Here is a 19,767-nt window from a genome sequence, read left to right on the forward strand (position 1 = left end):
TATTTTCTCTTTATATTTAAAGCCAATCATCTTAAATGTTTCTGCTGCATGCCAGCTATTTTTGCTTTGTGACTGAAAGTGAAACGGAAACTCTCAAATATCTTATTTTCCACTATAGGACAAATCCATGTTTGTGGTAAGAAAAGTAAGGTTCCTTGAGCAGAAGTCTAAGGTTTTAAATTCTTGCCTGTCATCTTCAGTAAATGTGCAACTGAGCTTCTCAAAAGAGTAGCTTCAATATCCTTCAGGCCCTGAGTGGCCTTTTCCCAACAGAAAAATGTTGGCTTAACAAAGCACAAGCTATGCTATTTGCTTGCAGTTCAGGCATTGTGGGATGCACCATTCTAAAAAGTCGCGTTTTACACTCAGCAAAGCCACGATGAATCTTCCAAACATGAAAGCATTTAAATTAGTGACACAGGAACTAGCAATATATGACTATATGAAACTATATGACCCTACTCCTAGTCCTATATGCCAAGGAATCAAGAAAAAACTGAGGGGCATGAGTGACAACTCACTAAATAGCTCGAACTCATGCCGAACACATGTGCTACATTATGTGACTTGTAGCTCAATGTCACATAGTATGTGCTAGAAAAAAGAATTCAAACAGGAAGAGTGAACATCTGCTCCTAAGTGGAAAAAATTATTATATTCACATAGGAATAGATGCATTTAAAGAATTCCTTGTGGAATTTTAATACAGTTTAATTGTATTTGTTCAGGATAAGCAGCAGCACATTATAGGCACCCTGTGATTAATATCACCCACAGAAAATGAAAAATTTGCAGCCAGCTGTAATAGCAGTTAATACAATAGAGACAACCATTTGTTTTAATGAAAGTTACTTTCAGCTTTCAACTAGTTCAAGAAGCCAAGAAAACCTCTCAGGATCCATACTGCCAGACTTGCAAACTGCATTTCAGGTGCCTAGAAAAGCACTCCCCAAAGGAGTGGGAAAGAGGAAGGCGTCCCTGAAAGGCTTCCAGAAGGAAAACTTCTCTGCCCAACTTTAAGCCTTTGTGTTAGCACACGTTTGCCTAACATATTAAAAAGTTTCATCTCTAATACCAGTAGTTAATGCTGTATTATTAAATACTTGATTATGAAATAAGTACTTGTCAATCTTCCTTGCTTTCATTCTGGATGTAATCTCCCTTTCAGGCCTCTATCACTGAAAATGAAAGGCTTGATTTTGTAAGTTGGTAGATGTTAGATTACTGGAGAGCTTCTGCACGGGAAAGGACCTACTACCAATAAGAAGAAAAATATTGAAATCATACATAGAAAAGTTGTAAGGAAAACTTGATATGCTGAGGGAAAAAAAATGTAATTCAATATGTATTATTTTCTCTCATTTTATGTACATATCTGCAGAATATCTCAATCAAGGAACAGTTACTGAAGCTGAGAGAAACAGAACAAGTAAGCATTCCTGACTGGCTTCAGTTATTGTAGCTAAAAATAAACCATTACAGAAAAATGTATTTTTAATTTCATCTTGACACAGAAAGAAAATGAGGTTCATCCGTGTTGTTCCCACAGTTCTTCCAAACCAAAAAGCTATCTAAGAGTTATTATTAGTTATATAAATCTTGGAAACTTGTTGCAATCCAGACTGTGATCACTAGTGACTACAGAGCAGAAATCACAATAAAAATTTAGCAAAGTGACAATTTGTTTACTTGAAGCATTAATGAGCTGCCCCACACTCTTCCTAATGACTTCAACCTCTACCTGCCTGACCTGTTTTAGTTCTGTGTTCCCATCACCATGAGATCTTCATTTGACCTGCAGCCATGGTCTATCTCCTCTATTCACAAAAGCCCATTCATCTTCACCACATACACTGCTGCTCTCTCAGAAGCCTCTGTTGCTCCACTCTCCCTTTCCAGGCACCGCCAGTGCTCCTCCTCACTCTTCCCTACTTACATCCTCGCATCCAAATTCTATGTGATTTATAGTGCCTTAGGCCTGATGACTTTTTAGCATAATCCAAGTCGTCTTCTTCGTGCCTCTCCAGTGACTAAGCTGTTGAAACTGTTCTTTCAATCATCTTGCTCTTGTTCCCTTTACATAGCCCATGCTGCCAGTCCCCTGTGCCTGGATCATGCTAATATTTGCCTCCCCTGTGCATACTTTTAACTCCACCACTCACCTTTAGTATACACTGCAAAGCATCCCTAGTGACATTCACCATCACCAGTTCATCCACTCTGCCTTTAGCTCAGCCACCCTTTACTTCCTTCTAATACCTTCATTTTAACTTCACGGAATCCCACAGTGACAGTCCCAGAGAGCTTTTAGGTGTCCAGGATTTGTTCCTCAATATCCCAAAGCATCTTCTGCGTCTACTTCTCTCACCACACAGAATCTCACTGATTTCTTTGAAAAGTACTAAACGAAAAATTATTTTGGCCTTTCTCTTCAGTCCTACTTTTGATGGAGAAAAATGAGTCAACCTGGCTCTGCCATGATTCTCATATCTTTCTCCTATAAAAACCGTGCTTCCCATCTGTGTCATCAACTGGAATTCATCTCACCTTACTCTAACACATCTGAACTGTAGATGTCTACAATGGAGCCAGTCAGACTCAGCTGGTCATTTTTTGGCTTTTTGTCAACAGAGAAATATGTCCTCTTAGGGCACAATTCACCTTCCCCCAAGTCAGCTTTTAAAAGAGGACAGGTGAGTTGTGCTCCCCATGTGTCTGCTTCTCTGCGTCATCTATAACAGGAATCTTGACAACTAACTCAGTCAGATGCAGCTGGTTAAAGTTATGCAACAAAACAAATCCTCAACTTGCATCCTTACAGCTACCAATGCATGTTCAACATGACTAAGCAAGCATGTTAAATATCCTTTCTTGCTTCTTTTAATCACAACCACCATACATATCTTGGACCTGTATCCTGTACATCAGACTTAAGTCTAACTTTTTTTTTTTTTTTAAGATCTGTTTATTCAGGAGATCACTAAGTCATGCACATGCTTTCAAATTAATTCAAAACTGCTATTTAAATCTCCTCCCATGGTTCTCCATCGCCCCAACCTCAAAAAGCTAAGCAGATGGTACTCTGCTCTTGTGCAAAGGTCATTGTTTATTATATTACCATTTGGAGCGTTGACTGACATACTGTATTGTAAGAATAACTACAGCGATACCGTATTGTTCTTTCCCTTGTTCTCCTGAAATGGTCTCTTCTCTTGTCTTAAATTTAGATCACAAATTCTTAGGGGCAGAGATAGTATTTCTGTTCTGCATTTATCCAGTGTTTCTTGCAATGGGGTACTGTATCATGACTATGCCTTTGAGATATAAATATAAATAAATAACAAACACACACACACTAACACAATTACAGTTTGGGTTTGCTTACAGCTATGCAATTTTGCGTGGGCATTAAGCAAAAGAAAAATTAGACCTAGCATATGTAAATGCTTGTGAGACCCCTCCAAATTATAACATTTCCTTATATTAGAAATGCCATGTAATAAATAAAAGAATAATAGAAAAACATTAGCAGATTTACAAAAAGACCCAACAGCACAGATATAATTATATCTACTTTATTGCTAATTTGTATGGCTCAGAACACTTCTGTACATTTACTTTCCTCTCTTTTCATGACTCTGTTCTAGTTTGCTCCTTTTGCAGTAGCTCACACACTTGATGGACTTGACCGCACTAGAAAAATAAGGCAAGCCTACAGTTAAAGTGTTTTACACAAATTCATCCAGCTCTAGGAAAATGTCCTGGTTTGAGTGAGTGGTAGGGGTTTTTTTGGTAGCAGGGAGGGGGGCTACAGCAGTGGCCCCTTGTAAGAAGCTTCTCGAAGCTCCCCTGGCTCCAAATCAGACCTGCCTTTGCGTGGTACTCTGAGCTCAAACAAGAGTGCCCTACTTATTTTGATATTCTGCAACTATCAACCTTTCCAAGTTTTCAAAGGTAAGGTTTTAAGAGAAATTCCTTACATCTGTGAGAGGTATTTAGTTATTCCCATCCATCAGCTAAAATTCAGGAAGTGCCTTCTTGGATGACAGGCAAAAGACTAAGCAAAGTCACTGCTGTAATCTGAAGTCTTTTAAGATCTCTTAAGCTATTTTACAGTTTTGCTTATAATCAATCCTACAGTAATAGGAGGGGTTCCCCCCCCCCCCAATCATTATCTTAATGTTGAAGAAGCATGGAGTTATGAATGGAACACAAGAATTTTCACTACTTAGACTATGCATTATCATATCTGGTTATATAGCTACTAGATTTTATATATATATATACACACAAGCAGGGACAGGGCTCAGTTTCAGAGCTTTAATTTGATTTTTTTTTTCCTTGAACAGTTGTTGGTTGAAATCAGTGTCTTAATGTTGCACAGCTTTGTCTTTTGATTACTGCATGTGATTAAGGCAACTAGTGGCAGTAATTTTTCACAGCACTATAAACCAACACAAAAGAACACTTTCCAGTTCTTCATTTATTCATGTAACATAAAATATAGTTGGAAGTTCACTTGGATTCCATTAATGCATGCATATGCAGAGGACAGCCAGCCACAGTCAAGGGAGTAAAGCTTTAATGCACCCTGCCCACAACGTGAGAGAATTCTACATTGGTTATAGGACATAAGGTTATTTATAAGTTGTCCATCCTTCTGCTTTTTTGTAAGAATCTTTCAAAAGATGGATGAAACACGTTTTCTGAACCATAGAAGTTGAGCACAATTACCATCTAGTTACTTGTTCAGCCTATTAACAAATAAGTAATCCATAGCCCAAGTCAGGCAGGACTGATACAAAAACCTATAAGGGCAAACAAGAATCTCTCTGTTTTGCTGTTGATGATACGTTTAAAGATTGCTATTCCTACACATACATCTTCTGAAGCCTGATAGGAAAATTAGTATTTATGATACCGAAATTCTACAGTAGTAAAAATAATTACAGTTAGGCACACATTACAAATGCTACTGAATTACGTGCAACTTGCAAATAATAGGACAGTGAAAGCAGGAATTTTACAGAATAATATACTTTTAAAAATTAGCTGCTGTGTGGAAGGTATAAGGAAAAGCCAGCAACCAACAGGACTTTCATACAGATGTCTTGTGCAGGATTGAGCCACACTTTTCAGAGACGAACATTTCAGCTGAGAAAAAACAGATCTATTCCATTGTGATTACTGATCACCTAGCTTTAGTTCGGCGTGGGCTTTTTGTTTCTTTGGCCAACAAGCCCATGTCCTTGAGCAGCCGCTGCTCTGCAGTCAATATTCTCATCCGCTCTGCTCTGTGCACCAGCAGGGAATGAGAAACTCCCTATCTCAACCCCTTGGAGGCTAAATGCAATGTTCCTCTTACGCATCTGAGCAGCTGGTGACCCAGGTATACTCTATGTTGGGACAAAGTGAAATTAGAAAGCAAGGCTGCAAGCAAAAGACACAATATAGCATAATGACAAACAAACCTGAGAAAATACTGAATCAAACCAAAACAACAAAGATAGCTTCAACTGTTTGCAATGAGCATTTCTTACTCCACCTTTTACTCCTCATTCAAGCCATTCTTCCTGATGCATAAAGAAATACCTGACCCTGAACATTTCTTCAATCATGCTTCCATCTAAACCTTCAACCTCCCTGAACCTCACTGACAAGGCATCTTCACTATGAATTGGCACTTTCTCTGTAAGCTGAGGCTGAACTGCTGATAGCCACTGGCATAACTCTGTACACTGCATCCTCTTGACCAAACTTCTTGGATGGCCAATAGGAAAAAAATAAAACAAAAGTGTTGTGCTTTTAGCCCAGAGGGAAACTGAGAACCATGCAGCCCCTCACTCACCCCTTACTCCTAAGGAATGGGAAGGAGAAATAAAGCAAAAGGCTTGGGAATGGAGATAAGGATAGGGAGGGATGACTCACCCATTACGATCAGAAGAAAAAGACAGACTCCTTACGGGAAGAAAAAGAACATAATTTTAATTCAAAGACTAACAACAAAAACACTTAACAGACACAGTAGGATAGTGAGAAGCATTACTACATCTTAAAAAAACTTTCCACCCTGCCCCCCCTCTTCTTGGACTCAGCTTTGTTCCTGATATCTCTACCTCCTCCTCCCCCAAGCAGTGCAGGGGGCAGGGAATGGGGGGGTGCAGTCAGTCCCACCACTTCTTCCTCCTCAGGGTTTGGGGGACACATTCCTTGCATTGTCCTCCTGTTCCAGCATGGGGTCCCTCTCACACATCCTCCACAAACTTTTTCTGATACGAGTCCTTCCCATGGGCCATGGTGTTTCCCAAGCTGCTCCAGTGTGGGTCACCCCCACATGCTGCAGTCCTCCCAGCACCGAACTACAACAACAGTGGGGACTACTTCTTCCCACAGAACTTCACGGAGCCTTCTTCGGGCACAACCACCTGCTCTGGCGTGGGGTCTTCCACAGGCTGCTCCAGCAGTGACCTCCATGGGTTGCAGGGGCACAGCCTGACCTCCCACCATGGGCTGCAGGGGAGTCTCTGCACTGGTGCACCTCCCTGTCTTCCTCCTCCTTTCTTCTCCTGACCTGGGTGTTTGCAGAGGTGTCCTTCTTGCAACTCCTCCTCACAACTCCTCCCAGGTTCCCCTTCTTAAATACATTATCCCAGAGGTGCAGGTAATTGGCTCAGCCTTGGCCAGAGGCAGGTGTGACTTGGAGCTGGGGGAGCTTTGAGAAGCTTCTCACAGGGGGTGTAGCCCCCTCTCCCCCTAGCAAAAACCCCTGCCATGCACACAAACCCAGCAAAATAAGCATTCAGAAGTCAGCGTGATTTTTAAACATGTTTTTGTGATAATTCCGTATGTCACATTCAGCAAGAGAAATTTTAGTTTCCTTAGATGTATAATATTTTTTTTGTACTTCCTCTCCCAAGTAGTTACTTCACTCCTTTTAATGACTTCTAACACTGAGAAAACTAAGGATATATGCTGCAATTTATCCGACCTGCATTTCACAAACTTCAAAAGGAATAAAAACATTGTTAAAGCTGCATAAATGACAACTTAATCCCACATCAGATAGAGGTAAACATACCAAGAAGTCAAATTAAATGCCATCTCTTTTTCTGTTTTTCTCCTTGGACTGCCACACACCAAACATTTCATATGATCTATGAGGTTTCCAGGATAATAAAGCAGAAAGATACATTTGTATAATTCTTTTTGTATTTACAGCAAGACAAATTGTCTTGTTTTGAAACACCAGGGCTGACTTGAGTTGTACAATAGGGTATAAAATTGTCATTGCAGCAGTCTGTGTTTGTGTATAGTCAAATATCACGTTGACAGTATAACAGGAGTTGATTGCACTTTGAAAGAATTGTATCTACACATTGTTATATGAACTAAACCCCTCAAACCTTGCTTTGCACTTCTAATCTTCTAATTTTACTTAGTTTCTAATGTGCACAGATTGATTCAAAATGCAAACACAAATCTGGAAGAATACCAGAAAGTTATTTTTACCTATGTTGTGCTGGCTCTACTGAGATGTTTTGGTATTTACATAAAAACATGTTTTCTGCTTGCATTTTTTCTTCTGTTTGTTCTGCGAAAAACTGAAGTTATAGCAGCCAATGTTTTCAATGGTGATGACTGAAATTATCCTTCCAAATTTAAGCTTATGGCCTCCATAAAAGCAGACATAAAAAGACACTGGGAACCATCCTATTTTCAATAAATTGATCATGATCTGAAAATCTTGCACTTTATTGACCTAATAACACCAGATGCTTACATGTGGCACAGTTGATATAGTCCACTTACACTCAATTTTGAGTGGGACCAGTTCACTTCACAGGACAGCGCAAAGACAGATGTACAAGTCAGATCAAAGGGTCCACAGAGTTCAATATCAGGGGTCCACAAACAGAGAAGTTTAAGTGTAAGCATGGATATACGCCTAGCGTGCACCAACTTTTGATTCATACCCCCAGAGGGGGCAACTTTCAACTTAAGTGGATTCTTCTTTCATTAATTTGTTCATTGCCTTTTTGAACCTCTAAAAACTTACAGCATCCATTCATTATCTTGCAAGGGGAAAAAAATTCTACAGCTCAAATAAACACTGTGTGCAGAAGCATTTATCTTTCAGAGTTCTGTTCATTTTCGTCATCTATCTCTAGAATTACAACTATTGACAAAATTTTCTCATCCTATCCAAAATGGACTCCAAAATACAAAGACTATCCAATTCTAAAATTCTCCTCCTCCCTGAAGTGAGCCATTGCAAAGCAATGTAAATCTAGTATGATTAACTAGGAAAATTTCCCAGCCTGCTTGGTGAAGACACAGAACACTCTTCTATCTGTACTCCAGGAGGGATTTGCATACGCAAGATTTTAAAAACAGGAGAGAGAGACCCAGAGAGAGAGAGAGAGACCAATTCAAGTCACAGGGAGCCAGCATAGAAGACATATTTCACTTGAGGTCAAAAGCCTCAAGAGTTAATTGCTTGAAGTGGTTAGGAATGCCAATAGACACAAGGTTTTTTCTCACCTCTTTGTGGTGAAAATATTGATTGGCTTTGCATAAAGCTCTTGCACTGGGGAAAGATGAAAACCAGGTAAGCTGTACTGCATGGCTATGAGTTTGTCACGCTTAAGAATGAAAACTGAGTTTATGAGGGGTATGGTATATTGATTCTAATTGAGCAACTAAGTCATGAAACAGAAAATCCTCACCTATCTGTTAATCCAACATCATCCAGCAAAACACAGTCAAACGCAGGTCATTACAGGACTTCACATTTCCCTTAGTTGAACTTCATGAGATTTCTGTCAGCCCAGTTCTCCAACCTGTCAAAGTCCCAGTGCAACCCAACCCTCCGGTGTATCAACCGCTCCTCCCATTTTATGTTGTCTGTAAACCTGCCAAGGGTATACTGTCCCATCATCCAGGTCATTAGTGAAGATGTTAAACAGTACTGGCCCCAGTATCGATCCCTGGGGCACACCACTGGTTACTGGCCTCTAGTTGGATTTTGTACAACTGATCACAATGACCCTTTGAGTTTAGCAGTTCAGTTAGTTTCCAGTCCACCTCACCATCTGCTTATCTAGCCCACTGAGTTACCAACAGACAATCATATAACCATTCTCTACTAAACTGAATCAGACAGAAAACCCCAGAAGCTTTTAGTGCAAAGCACATCACTTTAAGTCAGATACTTCAGATGATCATTCACCTCCAGCTGCAAGATGCCTGCTGTAAAAAGTGGAGTGGGACATCCAGTGCCACAGGGCACTGTCAGTGGTTGTAGTTCACCGAAGGTACAGACTTTCACTGTAGACAACATCACATCACTGATGCAACTTTTTCCTTAGCTGTTTTCTCATAAGATTAAAGATAAGGCCTTAAAGTGGAAAGTATATGCCTCAATATGTAGCATGTAACAAACTGATTCCCTTGAGGAGTGGATTATCCTATGGTCACGTGGTCTTTCTGGAACATGCTAGTCATTGTGATGTCCGTCAGACATCATGTTCTTTGCAACTCCATGAGGAGCACCACATCTCACAGCAGGTCCAGAAAGAGGGTCTTTGTTGTTCAGCTGCTTTGCAGGAAGCATGCCCATGATCATAGTTTCTCTCTGTCACACTGTATGCCCTTTCCAAAATCCACGTTTTTTTGTAGAGCCTGACTGGACCATTGGTCACTCCCATCTAAAACCTGAACAGTATTTCACAGGCCTAGTCTGAGTTTGACATCTGTCGCTTAGAGCTCTGTTGAACTTGTGAGATCCACATGGTGGGACAGGGTCCACAAACTAGCACATTGCTCTGTCACCCATTTCATGGTAGAAAGACTAAGGCACTAGCATCTTACAACTAGCTAGATAAATTCAGAGGTCACATGCAAGGGAGATCTAGAAGATTTTAGTGTGTCTATGCTTTAATTCTTTTCAGTATAAATGGGATTTCAGTTAAGAAAAAAATCAATAGTAGCTCTGCCTTTGAGTCTTGTTTCTGAGGGCTAAGCAACCTTTTAGCCTGTTAATCCATAAATGGCCTGTTCCCCATTCTTTTCTGTTTCTCATTTCATACCCTTGATCCTCTCAAAATCTATTTTCCCCAGGCGCTTACATCTGTGATTAATTTGGATATTTCACACTTTGCTGTGTGTGGAAGTCAAGTTTACTTACAATTGTAAACGAACTAGGCTATAAATAAAATCATCACTGCATAGTCTGATTCATAGAGCTCCCTTCTTTTTCAGTTTGTTTTTTTTTTTTTTTTTTAATATATCCAAAGCATCTGTATTACAATCTGTTGTTTCCAATTAAAAGAGGATGAAGAGGCATAGGGCTAATTTCACCTTTTGTAGTTACTTGCCACCAAACAAAATGAATATAAAAATGCAGCTATTCCATTACAATACGATTTCAAAACTTTTGCACCGACAAATCTGGAGCAGCCCACTTTCCAGCTACAATCTCATCATTAATTTTTAAAAATTAAGTGATCATTATATTTCTCCTCTAGTAAAGTCACATGAAATAACACAAAATCTTAAACAAAATTATCTATTTCCTGGTTTCCAAACTAAATAGTCGCAAATGCTGAGATCAGTACAAACATCTCTCTTCTTTATTATTCCAATCCTAGAGAAATTACTGAAAAACTGCATGTGCACTTCTGTTTTGCCAAGGATCACTGAGAATTTCACAATACTTTTCAGAGAATCCCAGAGTAGCAAAGCATCCCAAAATGTTTGTAGAGGATAAAGCACTCTGGCAACAGACTGCTGTCTGCTGATCCAGTCAAAGCAACACAGGTGAGAAAAGTAACTCAATAATTTGAGAAGAGTTTGGTTACAGATGATTTTCAGAAGATCATCCTTTTTTTTTTTTTTTTTTTTCATCTGTCAGGTAAGCTAATAAAAGATATCATCTCCTCCTGAAAATCAAAGCTCAAAAATGCACAGAAAAAATATTCATATATGAAATGAAGGCCTGCAGAAAAGTGTACTAGGAGGAAAAAGCAAGGGGGAAAATGATGTTCTGCTAAAAAAAAAAGCTGTATGTCACTATCACATGCAAAATGAATTATCTGTATTTGACTAAGAAATTGACAGGTTTGTGTAAAACTCTCATCAGAAGCCAGAAATGAACCATTTAACTGATAATCTCTACATACTGTTCAAGTGGGGGACTTCTTTATTTTCTTTTTGACAACCGTGATAAAAGATGATACAGGTAGCAGTAGGGGAGCACATGGGAGGAGGGTGTCAACACCACTACCACTTCACAGGCTTGGCTCAGAAGCCACTTCAGAAAGTAGGAAGAGTTGGTGGCACATCCTGAGTTTCCCTGGCAGAAATCAATAGCATGTCCTAAATTTGCTCAGTGCAGGTAACGTATGTGTATCTGCCTTCAGGAAGTGCCCTGGTGTATCTCCATAATGAAGTTAAAGAGCTGAAAGAACTTCTTGTGTGGGAAGGAGAATGCAAAGCATGCTCATTGCAGAAATAACATTTCAATTTTCCAAGTATCAAATTCAGAAAAGAATTATTAGAAAAGCCTACTGAGCCACTAATTCCAGCTCGGGGTTCAATTAGGAATGTAGGCTCTAGCCTTTGCCTACAGATAAAAAAGTAAAGCCATTCCCTCATCCAGGAAAGCAGATGAGAAATGAGGAAACTGCAGGGAAAGACAAGAAAATAGAACTTAAGGAAAAAAAAATCAGAAAAAAGAAATAAAATCTCAAAGAGTCTTTACATCAACTTTCTTCTGTAAAGAAAGATTTAGGATAATTTCAGTAAAATAAACATGAAAAGTCCCCTACCTCCTCCGGAAACCCTTTGCAGTTAAAAGTTTAAAAGATTTTTAAAAAGGTGAAGTTAGGTTAGCGTAGACTTGGCTCCATCCTGCCATACTGGACAGAAATTACCATAATTAATTATGACATATGCCAAGAGCACTCTAGGAAAAAATTACTTACAAATTAATTTTAATGTACCTTTAAACAAATTATTCATATTGCAAAGACAAATTGACATCCCAGGTTACTAATTCTCTTCTAATGTAAAACCTAAATGCATATTCCTTTATGTCCTGTAAAGCATTCAGCATTACTTTTTTTGGTTGTGGGTTCGTTGTGGTTTTTTTAAGCACAGTCTCCCAATCTTAAGCTTTTTTGTAAAATTTTCATGAATATTTATAACTGCGCTGGTTATTAACCTAACATTCAATGTTATTCTGGAGCCAAAGATACTGGAAAGTAATTCAAGTACTCTTGTGCCAACATAACAACATCCAGCCATGGAACTGAGCAGCTTCCACTGTCAGTGGTAAAATGCCTAAAGCCATTTAGCTCAGTCTAGCACTACTAAAATCTTCACAAAAACCTATTTGTGATCTATTAGCAAACCATAAGATTATTTCTTTGGAAGTTTTTAATAATTATTTTTTTAAAGTGTTTCTCTGGAAAGAGGAATAGTTCATGGCACTGCCCACAGAACTGGTCCAACATAGAAGGTTGGTCGTTAATCTGATTTAATATAAGCCAGCAGTGGCAAAAGAGAACTGAATCTAGACACATTTAATTTTTACACACTGAATTGTCAATCATATCCTATCTACTTAAAAAACCCAAAGTAATATACTCACTGATAACCACTCCTTCATATGCTACTACTTTGGCGCTTTAGATACCATGGTTACAGAAACAGGGTGTTGGAGCAGGTGTCATTTTTCTTTTGTCCCACTCAGAATTTTGTACCGATCTCTATTAAAAATACAACTATCCTCTAACTAGACACAATTCAAATACATATAAAGATGTGCTCATGCTGCTTCAGTCAAGGTGGCCAAACAACATGGGAGAATAATGCTTTGGAGACCTTCATCTAGCAAGGTCCTTTCAAGGAAGAAGGAAGGTCCTCGTTTTAAAAGATGCAAGCACGTAAGAGGCAGTCACTATCATGCTATTGTCACCAAGCAGACTGGATTCTGTAACTGTTTCTAGCTCCTCAGCATACAGATACTATACATTAAACTAAAAATGTAGGCCTCAAAAGAAGAATGTAACTCTTGGACCTTTCCACTAAGGTACACTAGTCATGAATATGCAATTGGTAAAAAATCAGAAGTATTTCAAAGGAAAGCAACTGGATTTCTAGGTTTTAAGAAAGAGACAATTCCTAATACAACTGTCCTTTCACTGACTATGTATACTAAGTCCTATAACGAAAACACAGAAAAGTCATAGGAAAGTCATAGAAGTAATCAGTTAATATTTTTAGATTACGTAAGAAAATGAATATGATTATTTTTCATGGTTTTCCAATAAACCGTGTTTATTTTTCTCATTAGCAGAATAAATTAAGTTATATGTTTTGATAACTGCAAAGGGCTTATTTTTTTTTTCATAAGTTCATGCAAAATTTCAACATGATCAAATACCATTTATTCGAAACCAATGATTAAGGAAACCTTGTTATAGCTCTGTTGCTAATGCTGGTTCTTTCAAGAGATCTGCTTTGAGTACACTGATCACAAATAAAATACTGTCCTATTCTTTTAATTTTTGTAGCATCATACCCAGAAATTTGTATGTGAACATCTTAATGTTTTTGCACTGACATGAGCTAAAGAGTACTTAAAACACTTAAATGACACACTGAAGTCAGCATGCTGGTGCTTCTTGGTACAAACCTCCCACTTTCCTCCATTTCAGGGCTTTGAGAGCCCATGAAGTTCACAACCACTTGTTATTTTCTGTTTCTTAAAGCACAAATAGCTTTCTACACAGGAGACTCACAACAAAGAAAAGCAAATACACAAAACCAACCAAGCAAGCAGTCCCATCGTGTAACAGCCTATCTGTTGGGCTGGGAGGGAATTTGCACTCAAATTCTTTTTCTTCCCTTTTAGGGGTGGGAAAGCAGAAGCCAGGTGCGAGGAAGCAAGTAGGAAAATTGCTGCATATATCTAAACCCCAGACCTTGTAGAAACATCACAGAAAACTCTCCTATTTTTTGTCATAAAACTTACCACATGGGAAAGTATCCTTATATTACACTTTTTAAAGGCAAATAGGGAATCTCAGCCCTCATTTCTATGTACACACATATATACCCCAATCTATATTTGCTTCTAGCTTTCATTAATATCAATGTTGTCTGGCTACAGCAAAACAAGAAATGTACATTCATGACTGACCAGGCAGAGGTAATTTGTGCTTGAGGGTGACAGCCACACCATCCTATGACAACAAGTGGGTTTGCATCAATCACAGCTGGCTGCTTGGGTGGGAGGGTAGATGCCTTGTGTACTGGTATCACTTCTATAAATCAGAGCACTTACAGTCCCTAATTTTTTCCTTCGATTATTTTTTTTTTCCTCAGACCTACAATTGTTTGGAGTGGTCCTTCTAACTGTATGCCAGGAAAAAAGATGGTGTAGAGTTTAACACCTTCTTAAACTCCACACTTTTCTTCTAACGCAATGGACCTGTTTCTTGTGTCCTCTCTTTGCTCCTTTCCAGGCAAGCAGTGGGAGCATGATAAACTGCAAGTTTTGCAAAGCGGTGAGCAGAAGCAGATGCAGGGTCTTAAAAAAAAATAAAATTAAAAACTCACTGAGTAATATACTTAAGCTTGCAGTTGCCAGCCAGGAGGACCACATGGGAAATCAACTCTTGCATTTTCCCAGCAAACAGACTCACCCCAGACTTTAGTGCCTCCCTAGTAAGTCTATTTATGAAAAGTAAAAACTAAAACCCAAAAAAACCACAGCAAAGAAACACAGAGATACAGCTTGAGAAGCTCTCAAAAGTGAAGTAATTAGTCAGGAACAAGATGTAAAAAATCCTTGCTTGTAAACTTTTAATCAGCACACTTTAGAAAATCCTCAGGAGTGGTCAGCTGTGCTTCGTTTTACTGACTGCCAGCCTGTCAAGATTATGTTGCTTTTCAACACACAAGCCTGGTGTTTCTTATTTAAATAATTTACCACTAAGTCCTCAAGTATCTGTCCCCCTTGTATTCCTCTTGCTTTTTCTGACACTCATGTGACAGGTGGTACAAATGGCTTGACATATACCTGTTGCTTCAGTGCAGAAAAGGAAAGTGACACCATTGCTGAAACCCTGGACACGGCCCTCCGGAGCCAAGGCTCACGGCCTGAGAAGAATGATGTCTGAATATTAAGTTGTGACGGTCTGGATGACTTGATGTTCTTTGTGGTATCTTTTCTCTCTTATTTTTCAGACTCTTTCTGCCTCTCTATTTACAGACTGAATCCACCAGGTGTTAGATGCTTCCACCAGACTGCAAGACACCTTGCAGAGAGAGCAGTTATTTCCAACACATTGTTTCAAATCCTTACAGGAATATGAGTAAACAGCTCTCTGATAATTTACAAACCAATTGCCTGCTTAAAGTGGCTTTTGAAAGATTCCTTGAACTAGATGAATATATAGAAGCATTGCATTTAATGTACAGATGCTCCTAGTAACAACATAACAACTTAGTACATGATGGTAAACTGCCCCGCCTCAGAAACTGGGAGTAAGGGCCAGTACAGCATCAGTGTCCTTGACTAGCTCTGACTGATAAGCTAAGTGTGAAATTCTCATCTAACCTGCAGCTTCAGTGTGGTCTCAAGATGAGCAGGAAAATAACTTAGGTACCTTGGGATTAGCTAAAAAATAAATAAATTTTAAAAACCCCAAACCTCACACTGGCTTTCTGGTCAAAATTGACAAGCGAAGCTGCCAGTTCACACTTGGATTTGGGGTTGGTTTTGTTTTTATTTTTTTTTGTAGCTGAATATTTTCACTCTTTTGAAATCCTTCTTCTTAGAAGCTTTCTTCAAAGGAATATTTTCAGTTTTACACCCAGAAAAAGGGAATTGAAAATGACTGAATGATCATCACCCTACTATTAAAGCTGACTGTTAACAACAAAACTGTAAGCAAATGGGTTAGATCATATTTTGGCTGCATTTGTGTGCATTCTCCACAAATAACCTAAACCAGCTTTGTTTCTCAGAGCCCGATGTTCAGTGATCTATCTGGATTTCTCTGGGACCTTAAGATTTCCGAGACAATTCACAAAAAAAAACAAACAAAAGGAAATATATTTGTTCAGGCTTATATTGTAGCTTCTATCTTAACTTGCCACCTAGCATTGCTGTAGAAAAAAATACTGAAACTACTATCAAGAATATCTATGCAAGCAGTGGGGTAATTTGAAATGCGAAAGAAGAGTACAGAAGTATCTATCCCCAGGGCACAGGATGCCTACTTTGTCTACCTTTGTGAGTTTGTATCTGTGTTAACACCGTATTAACAAAATCTTTGCAACTACATTGACCTACAAAGTAAAAAATTTTAGAGAATCAGTTGTCATTTTGTTCCTCTAAGCATTTACATTAATTTTGCATTATGCATGCAACTCCACATTTTCCCATTTACTAGATATACAGTAAACTCTAACTGAAGTCAATGATATACATTAATAGCCTCCAACTGTATGTTGACTAAGGTATTCTTGAGTACTCGATGCATAGCATGAACATTTCACAAACCATTTCATCTGGTGTACATTGTGTATGATGTGTATATTTTCCTGCTGGCATAAAGGGAAGTCTATGATACCAATATCTAACATATACATTGAAAGGACATTGTTTTCTAAATCTTGTCAGCACTCATATGCTGGAAGGCATTGGATCATATTCTTCTAAAATTTTACCACCAAATGGCAGAAAAAGGTGATGTTACTTCTTTTTTGTTTTTTGAATTTGATGGAAAGGCAAGGTTCCCCTGTTAGGCAACCTTTACCAGAGTCTAATTCACTGGAAAATTGCTTCTCTAGTGCTATATCTTTTTCCCCTTGAATTGCATCTGATTGTCTCCAGTGGCAGATTAGTACACAAACATGACAGACATGGCCAAGTACTACTTCACCTTTTCTGATTTCAAATTACATACATTAAGCATTGTTCTATATTACTCTTTTCAATATCTGAAGTATATTTTTCTAATACTATAACAATCCCAAATCATTATTAGGAATATAAATTCTGTCAATGTATATTTTCTCCCAGCTTAGTTACAATTCTCTAATGTTTTTATGTAGTCAGTCACTGAGTTAAGAAAGAGCTCCACATAAGGAACACAAAAGCTGAGAGGAAAAAAAAGTCCTTTCAATTACTCTAGGAAGAAACAAGCAATTTCTTTGGATGGACAGAGGTGGGCAGGTATCAGGTAACAGAAAAATCTTTCCCAAATATAATCAAATTAGCAGCTTTCCCCAATATCTCAAGATTTTTTTTTACTCATCTGTTCATCAGCATGCCACAGATCTTGTTAAGAATGAGGCAACGGAGTTTTGTGGGATCCCTTGATTAAGCTACAGGCAAAACATCATTGAAACCATCAGTGTTACTGCTGGACAGCATCCAAAAACCAAACCGACATGGAAATATATAACCTTTGCCTAATGATATGCTAGACATTTGCTTCTCCATTGGATTTGTATGCATTTTTGTGTCATATAAGTGACATAAGTGAGAGAAGAAACTTTGTTACAGTGGTAAAGTTTATTATTTTCTCAACTTATAACAGAATTGACTACAAGACTGTGTAAAAATGCACTTCGAACAAAATAAACAGCGGATATAGTTTACCTCTTAAATAACAAAGAAGCATCTAAATAAGAGCAGCTTAATAGAAGTCACTCAAATTCATTTCAGTGACAGCACTTGAATTATCATCGGAAAAAAATAAAAACAAAAAAGTTCTTTTAGTGCAACTGATGTTGTACTGTCTCTTTCAATGAAATTTTCATTTGCCAGTCATTATCATTTTGGTAGAAGACTCAATTATTTGCTGCTTGTCAGTGAGGGGCAGAGTGTAGACGAAATGTAAGAAGTTGACAAGTTAGATGATAGAAATGAATAAAATTTATGTTCTTATGAACCTAATGGCAAGTAATTATCTCTGAACCAGCAGTACAAATGTGCTTTTTCATCATGAATACCTGACGTGTATTAGAAATTTCCAGAAGACATATTATTTATACAGTAAAGCAACAGAGTGGAAAACTTGTTAAATATATGGCTTCTGCATCCAGCATTTAATAGAAAAGTTTAATTGAGTGGTGAACCTTTTAGAAAATTTTTATGCCATGTTAAAAGGCAGATGCTAAAAAAACAACAACAAAAAAATATCCCCCTAAGTCAACATCCTAACTTTTTTTTTTCTTTTTAACATTTATCTGAATCCCTGATTCACCTGCCTCATACGTTCTGGTTACAGACTCCAGCATTAACAAAGCTGGTTGTAAGAGGACGTGTACATGTAATGCATCAGACAATATCACAAAATATAGCACTCCATTAGAATAGTATTAATGCTGTAAGTCAGCAAAAAGTTGCAGTTATCAGAATTGTGGTAGACTGTCCTACCTTTGTTCTTTTTCATGTGCTTATGTACATTTACATACTCATCACAGAAGTCTTGATTTGCACTTTTTTTTTCCTAAGATAGGAGCTCTGCCTCATTTGGATGCACAGCTCTCTATTCAGCATTTTGTGTATGACCCTGTACCTCATTTAGTAAACAATATTCAAATCCTGCTAGAAAGACAGAATGTTTAATTTCCTTGTAGACTTTACAACATTACTCATCCCTTAAGTACTTAAGTGCTTCACTAATAATTTATCCTCACAATATCCCTGAAAGATGAACAGCTGGTATTATCCAAACTTACAGAGGAGAAAACAAAGCACAGACAAATCAAGGTCAAATATACCTATTAAATGTAGGTGCCTATTTTGAGTATCTAGATCACGTTACTGCAAAAAACACAGCACAGCATAGCTACAGCTGCAAAATGTTCAAGAGCAGCTGGAAGGAGCCACCAGAGGAAAGCTCAGTGAGCTCTTCCTGCTGACTGGAACCATGATCAGGCACCCTCAGTGACAACCCAAGCCCAGCTTCTTCAAGACACTGTCTCAGAGCAGCAGATACAACACAGCAGCTATGGGAGACCTGTGTCCTTCCAGAGTGGCAGCTGAAGGCCAGGCAGGGAATACTGCAGGGACTCAATGACACTAGATGTCAGCATGTGGGTAACTGCCTTGTGCCCACATGTGGCTTGGAGTACAGTTTTCTTTATAAAAAAAAGATTAAAAAATCAATTGGGAGAATATTTTTGCCATAAGAACTTTCATTTAGCAGTTCACTTTAAAATAAAATAGTTTTCTTATTGAGAAATAAGGAATTCTTGACATGTCCTGTGCTTTAGTCTACTGAGAAATTAAATGCATGTGTCTTGGAAGTTTTAAGAAGCAAAGCAGGCCTACTCACTATATTTGGTTTCAAAGTACTTTTGCAAGAACTAAGTATTTTTAAGTTATGTAGGAGTACTACAAGGTCAACCTGTATAAAAATTATCTCAAAGAACATCCTATATACAAGTGGGCAGGAACTGCTAAGTGATTTTTGGAGTTGATACATCCAAAAGTGACTAAGCAAGTATGTCTGATACTTCGGTAGTGTTATTTTTATACAATAATAATTCATAAAAAACCCTGAGCACTGCCTTGGAGCAGAACAATGCAGAACAGGACAAATAGTCCTCTACAGAACTGACAACTCCAAGTAGATATAAAAAGCTACATTTGCCAGATTGCCTTGGGCTCTTCAACTAAATAATACCAAACCCTTCCTCCCCAAGAGGAAAGATGTAGGTGTGACTTAAGAAAACAGT

At 38.3% G+C, this 19,767-nt stretch overlaps 1 protein-coding gene across 4 annotated transcripts in view; it reads right to left on the reverse strand.

The window, feature by feature from the left end:
• HS6ST3 (heparan sulfate 6-O-sulfotransferase 3) overlaps positions 1–19,767 on the reverse strand; it is a 316,757-nt gene that overhangs the window by 95,069 nt on the left and 201,921 nt on the right. The window contains exon 2 of one of the 4 annotated variants that reach the window (XM_074911453.1): positions 9,751–9,765. The exons of the other annotated variants lie outside the window; for them this stretch is intronic. Within the exon in view, the coding sequence (XP_074767554.1) occupies positions 9,751–9,765 (15 nt within the window). The remainder of the gene's footprint in view (positions 1–9,750; positions 9,766–19,767) is intronic. 4 annotated transcript variants of the gene reach the window in all.

This window comes from Athene noctua, chromosome 1 (genome assembly GCF_965140245.1).
Source record: "Athene noctua chromosome 1, bAthNoc1.hap1.1, whole genome shotgun sequence".
In the NCBI taxonomy this organism is placed as follows: Eukaryota; Metazoa; Chordata; class Aves; order Strigiformes; family Strigidae; genus Athene; species Athene noctua.